The sequence below is a fragment of the Dufourea novaeangliae genome, unplaced genomic scaffold (assembly GCF_001272555.1).
Source record: "Dufourea novaeangliae isolate 0120121106 unplaced genomic scaffold, ASM127255v1 scaffold24, whole genome shotgun sequence".
Taxonomy (NCBI): Eukaryota; Metazoa; Arthropoda; class Insecta; order Hymenoptera; family Halictidae; genus Dufourea; species Dufourea novaeangliae.
In genome coordinates, this window is record NW_015373905.1 from 225,505 (window position 1) to 244,203 (window position 18,699).

At 35.6% G+C, this 18,699-nt stretch overlaps 1 protein-coding gene across 1 annotated transcript in view; it reads left to right on the top strand.

The window, feature by feature from the left end:
• Positions 1-18,420, top strand: part of LOC107193778 (protein gooseberry-neuro-like) — a 49,071-nt gene extending 30,651 nt beyond the window's left edge. The window contains exons 4-6 of the mRNA XM_015583283.1: positions 13,395-13,591; positions 15,454-15,877; positions 18,197-18,420. Of these exons, the coding sequence (XP_015438769.1) occupies positions 13,395-13,591; positions 15,454-15,877; positions 18,197-18,420 (845 nt within the window). The remainder of the gene's footprint in view (positions 1-13,394; positions 13,592-15,453; positions 15,878-18,196) is intronic.
• Positions 18,421-18,699: the final 279 nt, after the last annotated feature.

The following is an 18,699-nucleotide window of genomic DNA, read 5'->3' on the forward strand; positions in this document are numbered from 1 at the left end:
CCTCTTCCCTCTCGCCCCTCAAGAGAACGTTGACAGGAAGATAGAGTGCGCTCTCGGATGTCAACCGCTTCGCGGCTCATTGTTGGCATTTTGAAGACATTTGTTACCATTTAGGGGACCTCACACACGCTCTAAGACCCCCTAGGACCATTGGATGAGAAAAAGGTGGGAGAGGTACGGGGCTGGCTACATTTACAACCTACAAAGGTGCGGCACCTTTTCCACCATTCAGAACGCGATTCGACATGCGGAAAGCAAAAGGAAGGCGCAAGAAAGCACCGGCCCCTCCCGAAACATAACTGACGCAGCCAAGTATATGTATACATATGTATGTACATACTACTGTTTGTGTGCACGCGATATATTTTCCCCACTTTCGCAGGAACACGTAGCCATCCTCCATCGCGATTTTTCTAATCGCTACAACAGTGTACATAGATACATATGGAGTCGACGTAAACTCTCTGTTTACGTGTTCACTTTTATTATAGAATCGTTTAGCTTTTTTGTAACATTTCTTATTACTCTAATGGATACTTATCTACAAATATTCCTGTGACGTCCAATCCTAGATAGCATCGTACATCCTAAGGACGTCCGTTTCGTGTCCAGTTTATATTCGAATGTCTACGTCCATTTTGGACATCCCTAGGACGTTCGTAAGACTTAAATTTCAGATGTTCTAGAAACGTCCGTCCCAAAAGTCCTACGGATGATGAATGTTAATTTGGCATAAATATCAATAATTCTCGATGCCAAATTTTAAGAGGCTCTTCTCCAACGTCACTTTTTCCCCTAGCGGAGTAAAAGAAAAGTTTCCTACCACTTGGTAAATTTATTCCAGATGCTGAAATAAATATTGAATCGAATATTAATTTAGCATAAATTTCAGTAATTCCAAATACCAAATGGTAGAAGCATGGTAGGAGGCTCTTCCCTTACGCCAATTTTTCACCTAACGGAAGCCATGTTTGCTCGTCGGTGTACATCAAAGGAAAGACGTGCTCATGCTCGGCTAGTCTAAGACTGTCATCTGTTGCATTTGACTGGTTGGCAAGTATTTTATAGTTGCTACTCTAGCCTGGAAACGTTCTATTTCGCGTGTAATAAAAATAGAATGATCTAATGAAAAAGTAATTAACTTCAGTTGAGATCCAAATCATAGAAGCAAAAAAGAAAATGCAGTAACAGACATCGTTTAGAAGAGAACGGCAAAAACTCTGTCAAACAGCGTTTCAGCTAATTCCATCTTATTCATTATTTCACAATCTGCTTGCAGTGTGGACGTAGGACGAGCATTTCAGTTGGACACGAGCGAGTACTTGCGAGCACTTGCAAGCACGAGTGAATGCTCGCTCGTGCGTTGAGTGTACGGCTTTACGTACAAACTCAAGAGACGATATTTATATTCTCGGAATGCATAGAATAATTCAAAGTGTAAAATAAATTACGAATCTAATTCTCGCATTTGGCAAAAACATGGGACACAAACGTCAGCATAACAATCTTTTAAAATGTAATGTAACATATTGGGTTGGTGTGGCTGCTAAACATTAAAGTTACTAAAAAATAAACGAAAATATAACGTATTTTAAGGAGAATCTTGTGGATAATCTTTCTTCTTATTACATGCATTTAATGGAAGTCTTAAACAGTTGGTTACGAGCTTATCAAAATATTTAAAAAATTAAAGATTTAGAAGAAATCAGGTGAGACTGAATGTGAGAAAGGAGAGCGAGTGTGTCAGATGGGAAAAAGGAGAAACGTCAAAGGAAAGGGGCAGCTTGTCTAGACTGATATCAAGCTCTGTATCTAATATGTTACTTACGCTGCAAGGTGTTGCGCCGTCGCTGGTCGCTGCAGTCCTTGTCACGTGAGCATATAATCCTTTTGAGATCACGAATATACAGCCCGATTCGTATAGTCATTCACGTTTGATTATGATCTGTAAATGATATGTGATAAAATCACTAATGTAATAAGCCAGATTAAAGGAGCCATGCTATACTACAGTCCGGATTATGTACGTCGAACGGAAGAGTACCATACCATTATGCAATCAGTTGCTCTTAATGCACAAAAGAAATCACATTATGTACATGCAGCATATTTTGTTACATCAGTACTTAAAATATCTCTGTCAATTTTTTCTACGGACGCCTATATATTCATTTACGTTTTCTGCATTAAAAAATCATCTTACATTTGAGACGAGAAACTCGTATTAGTATGAGAATGCAAACACAATGATAACCGAGACAGAACTGATGAAACGTACCAAAAGTAATAATAAATTTTTCTGTGCTTTTGTACACTCGAGTCTCTTGCAGTATTAGATTGTTTCATAAATCATGTTGATATTATTTATATCCGGCAAAGCTTGTTGGATTTAAGATAGAGCCAAATAATAGAAACTTTCATGAAATAATCTAGGAATTTGTAAAATTATTGTAAAAAGTAGGTGCATGTGATAGGTATTCTCTGTAACACTTTTTATGCGGAAATTAGCTGTATTAATACTAAAAGGTAAAATTTATAAAATATCGTTACAATTGTACTCAGAAATCTAGAAGCTTGTATAACAGTTATAAAACATTGATTGTAAAGAAAGCTTAATAAGCTATTAACGAATATTTGCAAGAAGATCATTAAATACCCTAGTAGCACAAGAATATTAATTAAATTTTTTTTAAATATTGAAAAAATATTTGTTAAGCCAAACTTTTTAATTTGAAAAAATATTGAATCCACATATTGTATATATATACAGGACATTTAAAATAAATGTTTAAAAAATATGTACATACTAAATATTCGTAGAATATAAAAGAAATATTTCAAAAAAGTAAAGCAGATATTCAGAAAATATAAAATAAATGTTATGACAATGTAAAATTAATATTTAAAAAATGTGCGTTGAATATTTAGAAAATATCGAATAAATACTTAAAATGCAAAAAACATTTTTAAGAAATTAAAATAATTTTCATACGTCGTTTCACGCATCGAAATTAGTCTTGTCCAGTACATAACTAGTTGTTTTTTATAATTGTCTGCACTACGTAAGCAGTGTGGACAAATGCGTTGTCGTGAAGAAGCCGCACTCCGTTCAAAATTTTACCCCTCCTTTTCTCTTTAATAACAACAGAGTTTTTGAATAAAAATTGGCATAATATTTCACGTTTACATACCGTCGTATTTTTGTTTTTGAAATCGATCAACAATATACATGTCATCGCAATCCCAAGATATTTTTTTTATGGGGCAGCCGCTGTGTTGGTTGTCTTCAAGAGATTTTCTTTCCCTTTCAAACCATTTTACTCATTGCTTTGACACACTACCGTCTTTTCTCAAGAACGCATAAGAATGAAACTGCATACATAATGTCGTTGGTGTCTCCAATATTAAGGTTCATATCCTCGCCATTAATACTTTTCCACGTATGAGCAAAATAGGAGAGGCGGAGAACTTTTGGACCTTAGTTACTACATATGTACATATGTAGGTACACTCGGCTTCCACTAGGGGAAAAAGTGGCGTAAAAGAAGGGCCTCCTACCACTTGGTAAATTGATTTCAGGTACTGAAATAAATGTTAAATCGGATGTTAATTTGGCATAAATTTCAATAATTCCCAATACCAAGTGATAGAAGGGCCTTCCCCTACGTTACTTTTTCCCCTAGTGGAAGCCGCATTTGCTCGTGGGTGTACGTAAGAGAACTGAACAATTCGAGCAATATTTTATTCTTTTAAACCGGATTTGTTATATGTATTATTTTACATTATTTTTAGTTTCATATATATTATAAAACACAGTGCTGCAATGCACTCCAACAATGCTGTGCGTTTACATGAGCAACATAATATTCTTGTGTCTTCTCTTGTTTTCAACGAAAATATCTCCGTGTAATCTGAAGGTTTAAGCTTAAAATTCTTCTTGGGTTTTTACTGCCGAAGACCACCAGGCCAGCGGTTAACGATTCCTGGGCGGTGACTTCTTTACAGATCCAAAGACTAGCACCTTATACGTGCCCCGATTTGTACCTACGTCAAGAATGCATTATAGTGATCAGCCTGTCGATATATTGGCAGAAACCGTTGTTCGTGTCGACAGCCTTGTCCCATCGGCCAATCATTCTTCTCTTGCAATGATGTCGACATATCATACCTCAAAATTGCCTCGATACTTTTTATCGGCAAATGTTGAAAAACGTGGATTTTGCTCGGTATTACTTTGTAATTAAATATTATTACATTTTGTAACATAAAGGTTTTGTACATATTTTTCTGAAGTTATGTTTATATTTACTCAAGTTACCACAATTTATGTTTCAACAAATTTTCACTTCGTACGGAGACAAATTTTTTGTTTATACTTTGTATCTCGAATAGTAATTGGATAAAAAAAACTGTAAATAAAAAAAATGTGTGTTGTGATGAGCATTACAACACTGTATTTTTTAAAATCCAGTTTCACGTCATTTTATTTTGGAATCTTTTTTTAACATGCATTTCACATGCATTTTCACAATAATTTTACGATATACGAGGATTATATACGAGCATAAACATACACAAAAAATTAGATTTAAAAAAAATGGTCGAACAACGACATTGGACCACATCGCTTGAAATGACCCTGATAACAAAATAACAGTCATGCATTCATGAGACTGCATTTCATGTACAAAAATAGAATGTCATAGTTCCAATGAAACGTTCTGAACTGACTTTCCTATGGTAAATTATAATATTTATTTAGAAAAATGTGATATAACAAATCGCGTTAACGTTTATCTAAACGACAGTCCCACAGGAAATCTACCTAAAGTGTTAGTTAAAAAATAGTTCACCGCAGTATTATTGTTGACCCTCCTCTTCCCTCTCGCCCCTCAAGAGAACGTTGACAGGAAGATAGAGTGCGCTCTCGGATGTCAACCGCTTCGCGGCTCATTGTTGGCATTTTGAAGACATTTGTTACCATTTAGGGGACCTCACACACGCTCTAAGACCCCCTAGGACCATTGGATGAGAAAAAGGTGGGAGAGGTACGGGGCTGGCTACATTTACAACCTACAAAGGTGCGGCACCTTTTCCACCATTCAGAACGCGATTCGACATGCGGAAAGCAAAAGGAAGGCGCAAGAAAGCACCGGCCCCTCCCGAAACATAACTGACGCAGCCAAGTATATGTATACATATGTATGTACATACTACTGTTTGTGTGCACGCGATATATTTTCCCCACTTTCGCAGGAACACGTAGCCATCCTCCATCGCGATTTTTCTAATCGCTACAACAGTGTACATAGATACATATGGAGTCGACGTAAACTCTCTGTTTACGTGTTCACTTTTATTATAGAATCGTTTAGCTTTTTTGTAACATTTCTTATTACTCTAATGGATACTTATCTACAAATATTCCTGTGACGTCCAATCCTAGATAGCATCGTACATCCTAAGGACGTCCGTTTCGTGTCCAGTTTATATTCGAATGTCTACGTCCATTTTGGACATCCCTAGGACGTTCGTAAGACTTAAATTTCAGATGTTCTAGAAACGTCCGTCCCAAAAGTCCTACGGATGTTCTCAAGACTTAAATTTTGGATGGTCCCGTTTAGTATTTTTGCCAACGTCATTCTGTGCAAGGTGATGGAATCCCATAAACAAGGTGTCAGTCTTTAAAGAATCAATAGAAAAGTGTAACGACACTAGTGGTTTTGTGCGAAAACCTCAAGAAAGTTGAAAAAACATGTTTTTTTTAACTGTCTTTAACCAACACAGAATCAGAGTTTTGCTGTGAAAATAGAAATAAACACAATGTACTTGGAGATCATAATCCCAAGACCTATATTTTCATTATAATTCCTTATAGGCAATTTAACCTTTTATTTATTAACAGGAACTAACTAGATCTAATTTCTACTAAGTGCGGAAATCGCAGGAAAGTTAATCTTTTATTTGATAAACACAAAGCAACCTAACCTAACTCCTGTCACCTTGCACAGAATGAAACCTAACCGCAATTTTAAACATTTGGGAAACGTTTCTTATACGTCTTTTAAGACATTACCATAGCGTTTTTAAAATCTCTTAAATCGTTCTTAAATATGTATATTGCATAATGTATAGCGTAAGCCTCCAATGATACTTTAGTCCTATAATATTTAGTACGTATATCATTTTCTATGCTGAACATTTTAAAGATTCTTCTTATTTAAAAATATCGTTTAATAATTTCTTTCAAGAGATCGATGGCCACAAGCCAATAGAGAATATAATCAGAAGCCGATATACATGTATGTACTATGTTCGTTGACACACGACAAATGTCCGATCAATGAATTACCTGATTCACATGAAGCCGATCTACGACTCTCCGGTGGGTTCACTCGTTGATAGGCGCAATCAATATCGGCTTCTCAAGGATGAAAAGAGATGCGATCGACTGAATAGAACGCGTGAAAAGATGCGTGTAATCAATTAGAAGGGACTTGTGGAGTCAAAAGCAAATATCTCTTTCGAAGCAACGTCATCTTGAAATGTGCTGGTCAGCATCCCCGCTGAGTAAAGTCCTATACGTTTACATATGAACGAGGCTCTCGCTCCTAGTAACGAAACTGAAATACTGTGGGGGCCACTGCGTGAACATGTAGAAGAATTGCTAGTGATATATTCTCTTTAAATAGGTGCACGCTATTCTTTCTAAAATACAATACCATTTCGTTCAACCTTCTACTTTCGGCCAACTATTTCATAGCTTATTCTATAACACCGGAAGAAAACTTACGTTCTCTATTATGTACGTATTATAATTTACTCACGAATGCGACCGCTCAACCCATACGTATAATATTGGGTCAGTGCAAAAGTTTTCATGAATTTTGCTTTAAAAAAATAGACTAATAATAAAGTTCAGTATAATTTAATGATAATTGAATGACAGTAATATAATGATTATTTTATAACAGAAAGTGTTTTCAATAGAAATCTTTATTCTAATAAACAAGTTTTAAGTATATTATAATTAGATCGTCGGTTGGTCGCTGTACATTCCCTACTCATTAAAAATCGAAAGTTTCAAGTAAATATCGATAAGATGGATTTAAAGTGTGTTTCAAGAGTCTATAGGACAAAAACCATAGAAAAATCATCTTTTACGTTGGTACCATCCCAAATAGCACAAAAACGTCCTATGTACGTCCGATGGACGTACGTTCCGGACGTTCTGTACATTCGGAGGATGTCCTGAAAAGGTCCATATGTTCCTGTTAGGTCCGCGTTCAGATCTTTAAATGTCCTATTTACAAAATGGAACGTCCGGAGGACGTCTATGTCAACAATCTCAAAACGTTTCCTGATTGTTTAAAACTAACATTCCCTGTACGTTTTGGGAACGACTAAAGAGATTTTAAAAACGCTATGATAATGTCTTAAAAGACTTATAAGAAACGTTTCCCAAATGTTTAAAATCGCGGTTAGGTTTCATTCTGTGCAAGGTGACAGGAGTTAGGTTAGGTTGCTTTGTGTTTATCAAATAAAAGATTAACTTTCCTGCGATTTCCGCACTTTGTGGAAATTAGATCTAGTTAGTTCCTGTTAATAAATAAAAGGTTAAATTTCCTATAAGGAATTATAATGAAAATATAGGTCTGGGGATTATGATCTCCAAGTACATTGTGTGTATTTCTATTTTCACAGCAAAACTCTGATTCTGTGTTGATTAGAGACAGTTAAAAAAAACATGCTTTTCACCTTTCTATTGATACTTCTCTATTGATTCTTTAAAGACTGACACCGTGTTCATAGGGTTCCATCACCTTGCATGGAATGACATTGGCAAAAATACTAAATGAAACCATCCAAAATTTAATTTTCAAGTCAATTTATGTATAATGAGTATATCAAATTTTATTATGAGTAAATCAAATTTTAAGTCTTGAGACCATCCGTAGGACTTTTGAGCCGAACGTTTCTAGAACATCCGAAACTTAAGTCTTACGAACATCCTAGGGATGTCCAAAATGGACGTCGGACATTCGGATATAAACTGAACATGAAACGGACGTCCTTAGGATATACGGTGCTATCTGGGGATGGCAGAGAAAGTAGTTATTGAAGCCCTGCGGATGACCGAATTATTTTAACTTGTCGTTCTTTTGTTTCCATTTCCCATTTGGGTAACAGGAATTAGTTTCATGTAGCTGAAATAGATAAATATAGGTATGTAGTGAATAATCCAACAGTGAGATACCTTTTGAGACCGAAGTGTGTAAACTCATAATTCGTGAAACCAAAAGTTTCGACCGTCTTCCTTTCTACCATCTTGAAGAAGAATTATCACAGCCATTTCTAGAGTTTCTAAATCGAATTATTATGAACAGTGTATATCTTTAAAAGAGAACTATTTTTAATATGTAATGATAAAGAGCGTCATCATTTTACGAAAAACTGCTGTTTCAATTTCAATTTGGAAACATTTAGGATAGACCGTGCATTCAATGGGAATACAACTTCCACGATGACATTAAGAAAAATGTTACTTAGGTGCTTGAAATTCATTAAGGTACAAAGGAATTATAAAAGATTCACATTCTAACAGGCAAACAGTGATATTACATATGCGCGTGTAACTTGGGACACACGAATGCACCTTAAATTCGAAACGAAGGCTTAATATCCGTGCGAGAACTGAAGTTTCCTGCCGTATAAACGGTCAGGAAATCTTTGGTGATCCCCTTTGGCGGCACCTTTGCCGGTCTAGAGAGGCCGTTTTCTCTTTGGCAAACGGAAGAATGAAAGAATGCTCCGGAGACAAGTTGCATTTACCATAAAGCCGACGGGCACCCGGTTTAAATTCTTGTCACATCGTAGTGGGACGGCGCGGCGCGGAGAACTTGACCAGCCGAAAAAAAGTATTCGTCGATATTTCATTACTGCTACCATGGGCATTGGCCACGAGAACGCCGGAATTCATTATTTTTCGTTACATATACATACATACGTACCTATACACTCGTTTCGTGAGGCCTGATACTCCTTGGAGGCGAATAATGGTAAGGATACACGAACATGATGTTCCTGACAGTTTTGGTCCTCACTTTAAAATTTCATTGAATAATTTACGGCTTTTCTGTGTGAGATATTGCTGTTTCTTCCTTGGTGTTTTTCTTTTTGGTAGGCTTTTCATTCGCTGCGTTTCTTTGAGAGACGTTAACACTTTAGGGATCTTGTTTATTCTAAAATTACTTCTTAAGATCGTTACAATCACATTCTTTTGGCACACATTTGCAAAATTTTGGACAGTCTAGAATGATATGATTGACAATTATTATACATACAATTACAGGCTTGACTATAGGGTCGATCACATTTAGCTGGTAAAATTTCTTACTACTATTTTTCAAACGATCTATAATGAAAACATTCTACATACGTCCTGCCTGACTCCTGCTTTAAGGGGTCATGCTCAGTCAGGAGACCGAAAAAAGAGTGTTCTTTGGGAATTTTTTTCTCAAAAATTATAAAACCTTTTGCAAAAAATGTGCATGTGTTTCGAAGATTGCAGTTTCTAGATTATAAGGTAATTTTTTCATTTAAACATATTTATTAGTAAATAAATGGTAAGCGATCTCCCGGATGTCTTTTCACAAAAAGTGGTCTGCCGTGATCACTGTAACTTCGTAACGGTTCATCTGAAATTAAAAATTCAGTAAGATTTATGTAATGGAAGAACCAATCTTGTCCTTGAACGTGAGGTTTTTCGAAATATTGATTAGGAACAAAATGGTGGACATTTTCCTGAAAAAGTGCGATTTTCATCTAAAAATCACTCGTTTTTGGTCAATTAAAAAAAAGTATGGAACGAAAAAAAAAATTCTACGTACGTCCTGCCTGACTCATGCTTTAATTAATCAGTCAAACGGCCCTCAAGCGCATCGACTGAACAATGTTTCGGAAATTGTGAAATAAATTTCGTTTTCATGGCATTTAATTCCGCACCATGAAACTGATCCACAGACTGGCAAACAGAATAGTGAAGTAATCCCCTTGTCGAGAAACGAGCAATCGAGGTGCGAGCAGTTTCCTGTCAAAACAGACATCCTCCTCTCAATGTCTTCTTTTGGTTCGGTTCTGTCTGCGAAAGGTACACGCGCGAAACACGTCAGGAATCGGCGTCAAATCGAGCGTGAGATTTGATTCGACTTCACTGTAGGGTCGTTGAATACTGAATGCAATGAACGAACAAAACGGGAGGGAAACAGGGAAAGTGCTTCTCGACGTTGAGCTTCGATCCTCGCGAGAGGTACAAAGGACTTCGTTGAAATGCTCGATTGAACGATAATGGGACAAAAATGGGACAATGGAATGGAGTCGACTTAAAATCAAACGTTTTCTAACTATTTCTAAGTAATCGCAGTGGTCATCCTTTTGGCTTATTTTTCTTGTACATTACGCTCAATGTCTTTTCTGTTATTGACAACAAATAGGTACGAGAGTGCATCTTTCGTGGTCTCGACGAAATAGACATAAAAAGGCCGCGGGAAAGAAATGCTTTTCAACGATACTTTAAATGTAACACAATGAGTAAGAAGATTTAAAAATCGTTGGAATAGTTACGGAAATTTCGTTCAATGATATTTTCGTAAATCCTTGTTAGGGGGAACGATTTGTCGCGCTAGTGAAACACAATTGGAGATGAGAATGTATTTCGTATCGAAATTATTTTCGTGAATTCGAGTATTTATCGGTGGTTTCTGTATACTTTCTGGAAAATATGTAATGAATAAAATACAATTTTAATGTTAAACGAGACGCTATTTCCTTAGAGTTATTGTTAGAGTGCTTCGAGTTTAAGGCTACGTGTTCAATGTGTACACTTTTTCATTTTATATAACAGAAACTACTAGAAAGGGCATCTTAACGTGATATTTAAATTACTTAAATAAGAATCTTAAATTTGAACTGTATCTAAAGTTAAAAATAAATTTCAATGTTAAATTCATCTAGTATAAAATAAGAATCATGAAATGCAATGTTTAACGCTAAATTCGAAACAATGAAATAAGGATACCTATTAACGTTAAATCACAACATTGAACAGAAATTTTGTAGAAAATTATATGTACACCGATTCAATTTTTTATTTTAAGTAAATGTGGTGTATACAAAAGTGACAAACCCTTTATAACATTATAATATGTACTGACTACGAAAAAATTACCGGTCAATAATTATTGTGTGACCGTATTTTGCTTCGTAAAATAGTTTATCGATGCGAATGAGTAGAAGAAATGCTTTTACAACGGTTTCATAGAGACATTAACTTTTTAAGTGTTATGCTTTTGACGAATGGGTTGCGTATACAGAATAAAGTAGTACCTCGATTATTGAAACGCTACGTTAACCAAACATCGGAACGTTCTATTATCTGCACAATGTTCTTTAGACTTCAGGTGTGTTCAACACAATGATAATCATGTCGCAATGGTTATCGATACATTTCGATTATATTCTCCACAGTACTCTAAATAATATCGAAGTAGTGAACGAATACAACATTTGGAAACATTTATGGTTCTTCAGACAATGTTAAGATGATTCCAGGTAGGGTTGAATCGATACCGCCAAGGTATCGATACTTTTACTTATTGCTAGTATTGTATGAAGGTATTGATACTTACTCGGTATCGAAACAAAAGTATCGATACCTACTTGTATCGAATTATATTTCCCTAACCTTGATACCCAACACAAACGTTGTTTATACCTTAAGAGTAGAGATGGCGTGCAAAATCACTAACGGTGATTTATCACAGAGATCGCCGAATCACGATCACGGTCGTGATTTAACTTCATTCACGACCGTGATTGCGATTTTTTTATCTTGACTGAATTTGCACACTGCGTTTATAAGTCCTTGATCTTTAAACAGAAAAACGTAATCAATATGATTTTACGATGAATTACATTAATATTTGTGTTTTTAAAAATCAGTAGAAAAAACTAGAAATTCTATAAGAATGATTTGCTAGGTAACATGAGATTATAATTTATAATCATTAATTTATTCATTATTCTTCATTGTTTGTAATTATTTCTTTACTTTATACGATATAACTCGAATTTTTGTTTTGATGTCGTTAATATAAAATAGATTACGTGTCGCGTGTAAAGAACTGTTAGGTTTCTCCACCAATCAGAAACGATCACGAAAAATCACGAATCACTGTGTAAAATCAGCGTGATTGGAAATGAACGTGATCGAATCACGAGTGATTCACAAGTAGCAGTTCACGCCATCTCTACTTAAGAGAAAATAAAATACAATACTATACTCTATATATTTATTTAAATATATAACCATATATACTTATATTATTTTAATATTAAAAATATTTAAATATACCGTCCTTGATTATTAATATAAACAATATTGTTCTGTGTTGAAAGTAATTACCATATGAAATGTTGATGCGTCGATACTCACTCCATTCGATACGAATATTTTTTTTCGATACCTACTTGGTATCGCAAGCGTACCTATCGATACCAAAAGTACTCTGTATCGAAACAAAAGTATCGAGTAATGTACTCGTATTTACTTGTATCGATTCATCCCTAGTTCCAGGTACAAAAAGAATGCAACTCTACAAAAAAAGTGTATGCGATTTAACGACCAAAAATATATGGGACGCATAAAATTTTATACACTACGTATCCCTTTTCTGTTCATTCGTATCATGAAAATATGATGTTTCACACGACAAACGTGTCGTTCTATTATCCAAAAGTTCTGTTATCCGAACACTTTTATCTCCCCATTTTTTCTGATAATCGAGATCCAACTGTACTCTTCTATCTCTGGCACTCCTCAACGCTGAATACCTTTCTAGGCAACGCGACGGTACCTACACTTTATGATTTCTTTTCATATAAGATGAGTCATTTCAATAGATCCCCTCTTTCAATTAAAAGTTGCATGGTTTCGGGATGGGAGGGAAGGTAATTTGATGTGAGTAATTTGTTTGCATATGCACGTATATCATTGGCAATTGTCTCATTTGAATTTATATTTGTTGTCATTGCCGAAGCATATGAAACATCTTCCACACTTTCCAAGCGATTACAGGCTCTAATATGTATAAATAGTGTTAGGCCTAAGACAGTCGTCGAAAGCTGGAAGTGTCCGACGAGGGTCTCTAGATCGTGGGTCAAAATAGACTTGAACAATAGATAAGCTTTGAAAAATTAGATAGAAACAGAAAAAGAAAACCAATGAGAAGTAAAAAATACAGAAAATTGTATATTCAACTGAATATCAGCAGAAGCTTTATTATGCATTGGAAATGAATTGATAACGTAGTAAACAATAATTATATGACTTACAGGTCGCTGTGGGGACGAATCGGACACGGAAAGCGAACCAGGCATTCCGTTGAAGCGAAAGCAGCGTAGAAGCCGAACTACGTTCACCGGAGAACAGCTAGAGCAACTGGAGACTGCGTTCCAAAGGGCACAATATCCAGACGTTTACGCCAGGGAAGAATTAGCCCAAAGGACTGGTCTCACGGAAGCTAGAATACAAGTGAGTATATTATCGCACATGGAAATCCAATCTATTAAGTTGTGACATAATAAATATCGTATTTCAGTGTACATACTTCATTTCAGTCACCTTAAAATCGGCAAACGTAATTAACTTAAATTTGTAACATCATGAAAAAAAAGCTGTTAATACTACATACATATTTGCATTTTTACAAATTTTAAAATTTTGTGTTACGTTTCTGTTTATATTCATCTTTATATTTATCTGTAGACTAAATAAAAATATCATTTAAAAGCATCTTTCCTTTTAATTGGTTTTCTTGAACACTAGAATTACCAACGATAAACGCATATATTTTTCGATCGATCGATAAATACGACAAACTTTGGAAAATTTATAAATTTATGAATTAACTAATTTCTTTAATGTCGTATCGTAATAAAAGTTACAAAAGATCTGAGAAAATGGATTGTTATAACATTTTAATCATCGTTTTAAGAATGTATAGGCAAGTCATTTTGACTTGCATGGTAGTTCTAGTGTTAATTACGGTGTTACAATCATAGGGGTAGGGACAAGTAATAAATGAGTGGTTTTAAAGGAAGTTTTATTTAAAAAAACCGGTCCATTTTATTCTAAGTTTTAAAATTTGATTATGTTGCCCAACAATCAAGGTTTCTCGTCGTGTAAGAATTTTTTCAAAATTCTACTGTATTCAAAAGTTACAGAATCAAACGAGACATATTTGCTTCTAGCATTCTACGTGTTTTAATTTAACGTCTACTTTTTGTCAATCTCGCATTTCAAAGGGCATATAGACACGAGGAATGAGTAAAAACAATAGCAGTTAATAGAAAAGCGCACTATCCAAATGCCAATTATTCGAAAGACCCATTATCGAAATACAGAATTATTATATGCTAACATTTTTCACATTTTATAACGCGTATCTTCCATAATTCAAGTGTCCGAGATTATTATCTCGCCTAAGTTTAGTACGTATAAAGTTTATTTATTCTGCCAATGGGAAACAATTCGTTTATGTCAGTTAATGTACCAGTTATTGAATCTTTGAAGTGACGTTACGGATGTTAGGCAAAACATCGGAACATTACCAGCTGCAACTCTGAAGTGAGCTTGCCAAATTGAAAACGATGTTAATCAAGACGATATTGTTTCCAACCCATTCTTGCCGAAAAAAATGATAATCCGAAGTTGAAAGATAAAGATGGGTTAGAGCACCAGAAGAAATAGATGTTCAAACATTTATTCTAGAAAGAGTACGAAACTTGGTCGTACCGGAAAATAATTTATTTGCTTTCTGTAGTTTGTTTATTCTGTGCTATTTCACTCAATAAACGTCTGTCCTTCAAAATTCTTTTATTCTCAATTGTCTTATGACTTTGCAACTTTGGTCCTCCTAGACCAGGGGTTGGAAACTGCGGCTCGCGAGCCAAATGCGGCTCTTTGGGTACCTACTTACACGTGACTCTGAAGTACAATTAAAAATGAAAATACAATCAATGAAAGCAATTTTTCTAAGATTTTTTCTTCATTTAATAAAGATATAATTAATATTAAAACTCGTTATAATGTTACTTTAAATTTTCCTTATTTATAAAAATATATTTATAGCTCTGAAATAATTTTTAAATTGTTGTAAGGGACAGGTTTGGCTCTTCCCTCTGAAAAGTTTGGCGACCCCTGTCCTAGACAATTTAATTAGTCGAAGAGTCGAGTAGAACAGATTTGTCTCCTAATTATTTTGGATAATTGAGGTTTTAGTGTATTCTAAAAACTGCATAAAACCATTTGGCATGACCACGTGATGAACGAAAATACTTCTCTGATGTACTCTGCTGTACTGAAAGGGTAAATCGGTGTCGTCTCTGTTTCAGGTATGGTTCAGCAATCGTAGAGCGCGGCTGCGAAAACACGCTGGCAGCATAGCTCATTCGGTAGCCAGTTTACCCTTGACTCCCTGTCAGTATGCAGCCAGTCATGAGTTGGGACAACTACCGCAACTACCTCAAATGTCAGCTGGAATACCACAGGTACCAACCGCGTTGCACCACAGTCCGACAACATTACAGCAGCAAAACGTTGGTGTTCACCAGGTCCCAGGGACGAATTCACAAATACACAACAGCGCTTCCGTTACCCAAGTGCCGACTACGATTAGCAGCGTCCTTCCAGGTCACACAGTATCCATCTCTGGACACCTTAGTTCGTTGCAAGGACACGCGATGCAAATCGGACAGGTTCCCACGACTCAACCACCCGCTGCTCATGGAGCACCCACAACACTTTCTCACAATGCAGGTTAGTTGTTAAATTCTTTTATCATTTACTTTACCATCTCAGTGTTTCATACTTTCAGCGGTACAATCCTCGTATTTGCGTAGATAGTTAACAAAGAAAAATAAAATGTGAAACAATCTTCTATTCTATGGATAATATAAAAAATATATTTCCATTAGCTAGAGAGTAGTTAATATATTTTTAAATAAAGTAATAAGAGAGAAATATGAAAGTGTATGGCCCTTGTACACTTATGAGCAAACTCGGCTTCCACTAGGGGAAAAGTGACGTAGAGGAAGGACCTTCTGCCATTTGGTTTCGGAAATGTGTGTCAAATTAACATTCAATTTAACGTTTATTTCAGTACTTGGAATAAATTTATCAAGTTGTAGGAAGCCCTTGCCCTATGTCACTCTTTCAGTGAAAACCGAGTTTGCTCTTGAGGGTACTTAACTCAATTCGAAGTATCATTACATTATGAAAGAGCATACCCCTCTATTTAATAAAATACTAATGACTTGTGTAATATAGAGAAATACGATCTTTTGATGACCTTTTGCATTCTTTTCATTCAAAATCATGTCATATTAAATTCGTTTGTAATTTTATTATTTCTCTGATTTTCATTAGAAAGTCCAATTTAAATACTTGTTCAGTAACTGATCTGAAATTTTTGTGAGGTAGTGGTATAGGTAGTTCTTGATTGTTTATTTCTATTAAAGTTGAAAAGTATGTAAACTAATTTGTTTCAATTTTAATCAAACTAGTTTCTTTTCACCAATGTGTTTGAATTGTTTATTGAATTTTGTATAGACCCACAAAATGTTACCCATTGTAACACTGCTTCTTTTTTCGAACCTACTGTGACCTACATAATTTGTATTTTGGCTGGACACATTTGATCACTTACCTATTGGATAAGTCAATCCATAGACATACAATATACAATACATATTATACATATAATAAATTCTGATAAATAAGACTGCGCAGTCTTATGGTAGGGATGAAGCGAGACCGAAGGACAGAAGTAGCGCTGGAGTAACTCCTCTTTTGCTCGCACATCGCTGTGGGAGGGGGGAAAGCGACTGGTGGGCGATGAGAAGAAGGAATCAGATTTGGACAGAATTTTATTCGAATAATACACAGTGAAAAGCAGCAGTATCTAAGGGTGTCGTCCTGAACTTTAAACAGTTGATGAGATTAAATAATTATTCGACAAATGTCGATTCATTCATAAAGAAGTATCATCTTATTATAAAAATTAAAATTTCAACGTTTAAACAGTTACAAATAATAAAATACTTTTTTTATCTATTATTCGTTATTCGAAACTTTTTATCCAGATAATGAGTTTGTCCACCTCTGGAAGGAATGTTGCACGCATGTAATATCTCCACTACAGCCGTAGGAGAACCCCCCACCAAGAGCCCCATTAGAAAGAGAGGGAAGTTACTCAGTTACTGTCCTCTCTTTCTAGTACCGACTTTATCCCTACCATAAGAACGCGCAGTTTATTATATATGCTATGGGTCAATCATGCACTGCCATCTACCGGACATTGAAACAATTATTTCTACAACCTGTTTACTATAGAAGCTCGTTTATTGCAGCATTTGAAACCGTAGAGAGTTTTTCTTGGAATATTGCATTAAGCGAGCTCCAATCACCCACGAGCTCTCCCCGTAAATCATCTGTTCAATTGTGCGACGTAGCTATATATAGGGCGAGCCGTGGATGTACACACTCTTTGATCATCTTAATTATTTCCGTTATTTTTATACATATCAAAAATGTTTATTCACAAAAGTGATTCCAAAAGTATGATTCCATTCTTTCCTTGCTGGGCGACAGAACGGGGTGCATGCACCTGTATGAGAAGAAATACATGTGAGTAAGGGACATTCCTGAAGTACAATAAACGGGCCTACATTAAACGATTGTCTACTGTATAGGAATACAGTAAACATTCGTTAAATGGAGTCCCTTTTATTGTATATTGAGAACGCCCCTCGCTGATACATATTTCTCACACACGTGCGCATAGCCCACTCTGTTGACCAGCAAAGAAGGAACGCAATACACACGGTGTCGCATTTGACTCGCATATTTTTCATCACAGAAAGTGCCGTGTATATAATATTGTTTTAGTAAAAAGTTTCAATACTCAATAACTCCCCCGATTAAACTTTTTTGATATCTCTAAAAATAACGGAGATATGTAGTCTACTGTAATAGGTTGCTCAATATTTTTGCACAATATTTACTGTGTTGGGTGCGTTAGCATATAATCACAAACTAATTAACAGTAAATTATACAATAATAATATTAAATTCCAGGAAACCCTGATTGGTGTAGAGCGCAATTCGGTTGGGGACAGTTCAGTCACTTTCAAGGTGAATATCCATCGAGTCATCAACATGCGGCACACACGGGACATACTGGCACACCACCTTCCGGTAGCGTGAATGCTGCATCGGCAGCGGAGTGGTACGACCAGGGTTACGATTATTCTCAACACACTCAACTCAATTATCATCGAAGCGCGGGTGGAATATTTTGAGGAAATATGATTCTGTGAACATTAGTGAATGTGAGTTTTCGGACCCATTTCTGTCTTGTTCACACGGCAGATTTACTTTTCTTAATGAACTTTGTATTTCCTTCTTGTATTATACTGCCAGCTCAAAATAGGTTTATTATGTACTATGGAGAGTTAACGGAATGATTAGCGGGCCGGCACAGCGGCAAGGGGAGTTTCTTCTTCAACTTCGTTCCCTCGCCGGAGACGGGAAAAATTTTTATATATATAAAAATCGTGATTAAAAAAATAAAGTTAAAC